General features: G+C 44.6%; 1 protein-coding gene across 1 annotated transcript; it reads left to right on the top strand.

The window, feature by feature from the left end:
• Positions 1–3,602: 3,602 nt before the first annotated feature.
• cox8b (cytochrome c oxidase subunit 8B) lies at positions 3,603–5,532 on the top strand. The gene is made up of 2 exons (XM_086299706.1): positions 3,603–3,810; positions 5,250–5,532. The coding sequence occupies exons 1-2, from the start codon at positions 3,703–3,705 to the stop codon at positions 5,343–5,345; spliced, it is 204 nt and encodes a 67-aa protein (XP_086155832.1). The 5' UTR covers positions 3,603–3,702; the 3' UTR covers positions 5,346–5,532.

The following is a 5,532-nucleotide window of genomic DNA, read 5'->3' as shown; positions in this document are numbered from 1 at the left end:
CACATGTGGAAGAGAATTAATTACATCTCAGTGCACCCTGTCACTTTTGTACACCACGCCATATTTGCACACATACTTTTCCTTTTATATTTATATGTATATTTATACCTATAGCTCTATATTTATCTTTATCTCTCTCTTTATCATCTTTGTTTCTACACTCACTTTGTATGAGTGCTTGTTATTTGTTGTATATTTGCTGCTATGACAACTCAATTTCCCTCTGGAACTAATAAAGTTTCTCTGATTCTGATAACAGAGCAGTCTGAATTTTTGCTTGAAAGCCCGTCCAGAAAAGTTTAGTTACCCATTTAAGGGAAACTGTGTGTGACGGGGTGTGGTCTGTAGCTCAGCTGCAGGGAAGGGGTGGTGTAGTGGGTTCAGGGGGCAGCGCTAGGGGACGTGGCCAATACAGCTCGTTGTCATCGTCTAATCACACCTCTCCTATTTCAGTAGCATGCTGGGACCTAGAAGGAGGGAGAGGGGCTGAGAGTGGCCGGCTGCAAGAGAGCAAACCCCACTAAAGCAACTGTGTGCGCTAGCCGGTGATGACAGCCTTAAAAAGCAAACTGAATAAATGACTGTGAAGCTGTAACCGCTGTGTATGTGTCTGTTCTGGGCGATATCATACTGAACTGCGTTTGGCCTTGACATCTTCTTAAACCAAGTTTTTTTTTCTTTTTCTACGATTTGCAAACGAAAACTGAAGAAGAATCCGATTTAAGAAGACAACAACAACAATACACAATGACCTTAAAGGAGAGTACACATGGAATGTTCTGGGGAGCTTGCAGGAGTGCTCACAGACATATTCAATCTGTCCTTGGCCCACGCTGTGGTACCGGCCTGCTTCAAATCCACCTCCATCGTCCCGATACCCAAAAACTCCAACCCATCTTGCCTCAATGACTACCGCCCAGTAGCACTCACCCCCATCATCACTAAGTGCTTAGAGCAGCTGGTCCTAGCACACTTCAAATCCTGTCTCCCCCCCACCCTGGACCCCCACCAATTCGCATACCGCCAGAACAGGAGCACAGAGGATGGAGTCTCCATCGCACTGCACTCTGTCCTCTCACACCTGGACAACAACAACACCTACGCCAGAATGCTGTTTATAGACTTCAGTTCAGCATCAATACAATCCACCCCTCACAACTCATCAGGAAACTGACAGACCTGGGCATCAGTTCCCTCATCTGCAAATGGTTACTGGACTTCCTGACCAACCGCCCCCAACATGTCCGGCTGGATAACCACTGCTCATCTACAATCACGATGAACACCGGTGTACCACAAGGCTGTGTGATGAGCCCTTTCCTCTACTCCCTCTTCACCCACGACTGCAGACCTGCTGATTGTTCCAACACCATCATTATGTTTGCAGATGACACCACGGTGATTGGCCTCATCAGTGACAACGATGAGGCCGCCTACAGGGAGGAGGTGGATCGTCTGGCTGAGTGGTGCGACACAAACAACCTGCTGCTTAACACCGAGAAGACCAAGGAGCTCATCGTGGACTACAGGAGGAATGCTGACACCCATCCACATTAAGGGGACGGCTGTGGAGCGTGTGAGCAGCTTCAAGTTCCTGGGAGTCCACATCTCCGAGGATCTCACCTGGACGACCAACTGCTCCAAGCTGGTCAAGAAGGCTCACCAGCGCCTCTTCTTCTTGAGGACCCTGAGGAAGAACCACCTGTCCTCAGACATCCTGGTGAACTTCTATCGTTGCACCATCGAGAGCATCCTGACCAACTGTATAACAGTCTGGTACGGGAACTGCTCTGCCTCGGACCGGAAGGCGTTGCAGAGGGTCGTGAAAACTGCCCAGCGCATCGCCGGAGCACCACTTCCTGCCATAAAAGACATCTACAGGAAGCGGTGTCTGAAAAGGGCTGGGAAAATCATCAAAGACCCCAGTCACCCATCACATGGACTCTTCACCCTCCTGCCCTCTGGGAGGCGCCACAGGAGCCTCCGGACTAAGACCACCAGGTACCGGAACAGCTTCTTCCCCACAGCTGTCAGACTCCTGAACTCTGCCTCCTGACATCTGACCCACGTTAACACATGGACTGAACATACACACACCCACAACCACCTACACACACAATGGACAACTGTACCCTCAAACACACAATAATAACATGGACTGAACCACCACTCACAACCACTAGCACTTTATATAGCCTCTGTAGGAATTATATCTCACTTATCTTAACTGCACTACTGTATAGCTCTGTGTAAATAATCATTCTGTACATTCGATGATTTTTAACCCTACAACTGTTTACAACTTGCATAGTTCCCATTTCTGTATAGCTGTATATCTCAGATTTCTGTAAAGTTATTTATTTCATATTCTGTATAGTTTTTCATATTTATATCCTGTTCATATCCTGTACATAGCTTGTACTCACTACAGCCTGTACATACTTATAGTTATAGAATATTCACAACATACTTCATACCGTGTACATTATGACATACCATAATAGACCCATTTCTGTCATATACTCACATATCTATATTATTGCTAATATATATTGTAATATATCTATATCACTAAAGCACTTCTGGATGGATGCAAACTGCATTTCGTTGCCCTGTACCTGTGCATGCGCAATGACAATAAAGTTGCTGTCCGCGTGAAGGGTCTCAAAACCCGAAGTGCTCACGTGCCGTTATCTCTGTGTCTCTTCATGCTGTGTACGAGCGATTCGTGAACGATTTGTAAGTGAGAAAAAAGAATGTGACCAACACTTTGCAGAGTCACGGGCAGCTCTCTGAAAGTGAAAACGGTCAGATTTGTGAAGTAAATATGTGTGAATAATCATTCTTTATTACTTATTTGGGTTTTTATATACACATTTGTAGGATGGTTTGATGAATGTGTGTTGACTGGACTGCGGAGTTGTAAGTACTCAAATCAATCACACTCGATGTTGTTCACATGTGGATCATGTACAGATCATATTTTTTTTCTTCTCAAAATCTTTTTGGGGACCATTTTCTCCAAATAAAAGCAGCATGGAGCCGGTGTGTGCGCTCCATGCTTGACACAAACGTCCTTATACAGGCACTGCTGCCTGGCCCGTTGTGCTCTCAGCTCTGCGCTCTGAGCCTACCCGGGTTTTCTTCCTCTCAAGTTCACGAATGTGTCATGTAGTATCATAAATGCAAAGATACGATAGAGAAAGGTGATCTTTTTTCTTTTTTTTTATCACGGGGTAACAGAGAAATCAAAACCGGATGTTGTCGTTTTATTCGTTTTGCCCGCTCTCCTTTACAGAGAGAGCAAAGCACTTGTGCCTTTCCTCCTGCACATTCCCTCCCTCTACAAACACACACCTCTGACTTCACCTGAAGCGTGAATTTCGTTGTTGACGAGGCTAAACTTTTTAAATCTGTGAACTGTGTTTCACTGTAATGTCTCCTGGACGGCTACACAAACAGCCTCGACACTGCGCGTGGTGACGCGAAGACACGACCCCGCGCTCATCGGTCACGGTTCAAACCCGGAGGCGAGACGGCCAATTAAATTTCGACGCTGCTTGGGGGCTCGCGTGCGCGCACACGCTCTCTCCCTGTCATACGGCTACTGCGCATACCTCTCAGATAAGCTGCACCAGGCTGAGTGTCAGGTACAGAGTACAGGCTCTCTTCCAGGCTTTCTGGCAGCAGTGAAGCAACGCTATGCCTCTGCCCACCGTCTCCCGACTGTTCAGGAGCGCGCTGAGGACTCAGCTGGTCTCTGTGGCTAATGTGACGACCAAACCTGCTAAACACACCGTAACTGCAGGGGTGAGTTCATATTCGTTCTGTGAGCTTTACATGCCTGAAGCAGGGGTCTTGTCCCGGCTGAAGTTGCAGAGGTTCTTAATTAATAGCAACAGGCTCAACTTCATCGCCCGCTCCTTCGCTTTATTAAACCTTAATAGCAGTTCTTCTGCATCACATACACACATATTAGCATGATATGATGGGCAACCTGCCTGTTTGACCAACTCTCTTACAAATAAGAAATTTCTTTTGCTTATTTACTGAATATTGTATATAAAATATCGAATAATTAAAAATAGCAAATGTAGGATATCTTTCGTTTCCTCGCGCCATTGTTTCACGGTGACTTGCAAGTCCAGTTTATTTTTAAGACTTTGATAAGTGCGCCACTATCTCGCCATTATTCCGCCTAATTCCAACACGTAGACCTGTGACAGCTGCGAATATGTGGGCCTAGTGCGCAGCGCACTACATTTGAAGACCGCGCACGGTCGTTTAATAAATGAAAGTGAAGCCGAACAAGCGTTTTGGTATTTTTCCACATTTAGACATAAGTTTGATAAAGTTGTCTAACAGCAGTAGCGGCAGAAACACTCGCAGCCGCGCTGAACGGGTGACTAACCTTGATGCAGGAAAGGTCAGACACAGAGAAGCATGCTTTTCAGAAAAGCACACAATACATAAAGAAATAACTGCATTTAGGGAAGAACAGCCTATTTCAGCTCACTGTGACGCTTTTAATGTCGCAGCGACACAATAAGCATGAAGTTATTGACAATGAAATGTTTGGTTTCATTTCGTCTCCAGGAAGGGCTTAATCATTAACTGGGGCAATGGTTGCATAGTTACACACTGCCCGTGGATAAGGCCACGCGAGGGACAACTATGTTGATACCTCACAACATGTAGAACAACAACGTTTTCACATATTTAGATATATTAGATGTGTTTTAGCTCTTGTGGACGGATGGAACTGATACTTTTCTACAGCAAATATATTTCCTCTTAATACCACATTACAATTCATTTTTAGGGGGATTAGACAGTGATCGTGTTTATGCTGCCAAGTGATATGATTTGAGCCTGGGCAAAAGGCTAAAGCTAAGTGTGAAACAATAAATACCTGAAATAGAAATAACAAATAGACTTTCCAAAAAGACTCTTACAATTTATGTCTTTAGTTTTTGTCAAATTGGTCACATTTTTTTTTAACATAACCAACACAAGGAGGCACTGGTAAATATAATTAATGACTGGGATTTCTGTGTGATTTTGAGTCAAGTGTTTCTATTTTATTAACTCTAAGTAACTACTTAAACTAAGTCTGCAATTCTTTTTTAACACTTCCTTTTTCCTCTTCTTTTTTAATCAATGAAGTAAAACGGAGGTGTAAACAAACATTCAAAACCTAAAAAAGCAAAGCTGTAATAACTGTCGGTGTGGTTTTGTGTACCCCTCAGGAGCAGGTAATCGCTATGACGGCCCTTTTTGTGGCCATCTTGGGTCCCTCTGGCTGGGTACTGGCTCACCTGGAGGACTACAAGAAGAAGGAATAGAAGATGAGGTGGAAGACCAAACGCTCACATGAAGACCAGTCAGCACTCTCTTCCCTGTTCTTCACCAGCTGTTGAGATGACATGTTGATCTTCTCTTTCCAAATGGTTTTTGCACTGACTTGCGATAATATGTTCACATGTCCGCATACAAACATTATCAATAAATGCATGTTCAGTCCACAGAAAA

The sequence above is a fragment of the Aulonocara sp. 'chitande type north' Nkhata Bay genome, linkage group LG7, assembly GCF_057382095.1.
Source record: "Aulonocara sp. 'chitande type north' Nkhata Bay isolate Kocher_YH1m ecotype deep benthic linkage group LG7, A_spYH_male_GT1.1, whole genome shotgun sequence".
Lineage (NCBI taxonomy): Eukaryota > Metazoa > Chordata > Actinopteri > Cichliformes > Cichlidae > Aulonocara > Aulonocara sp. 'chitande type north' Nkhata Bay.
Note: the sequence above shows the minus strand (reverse complement) of the source record. Positions and strands in the feature narration are given on the sequence as shown.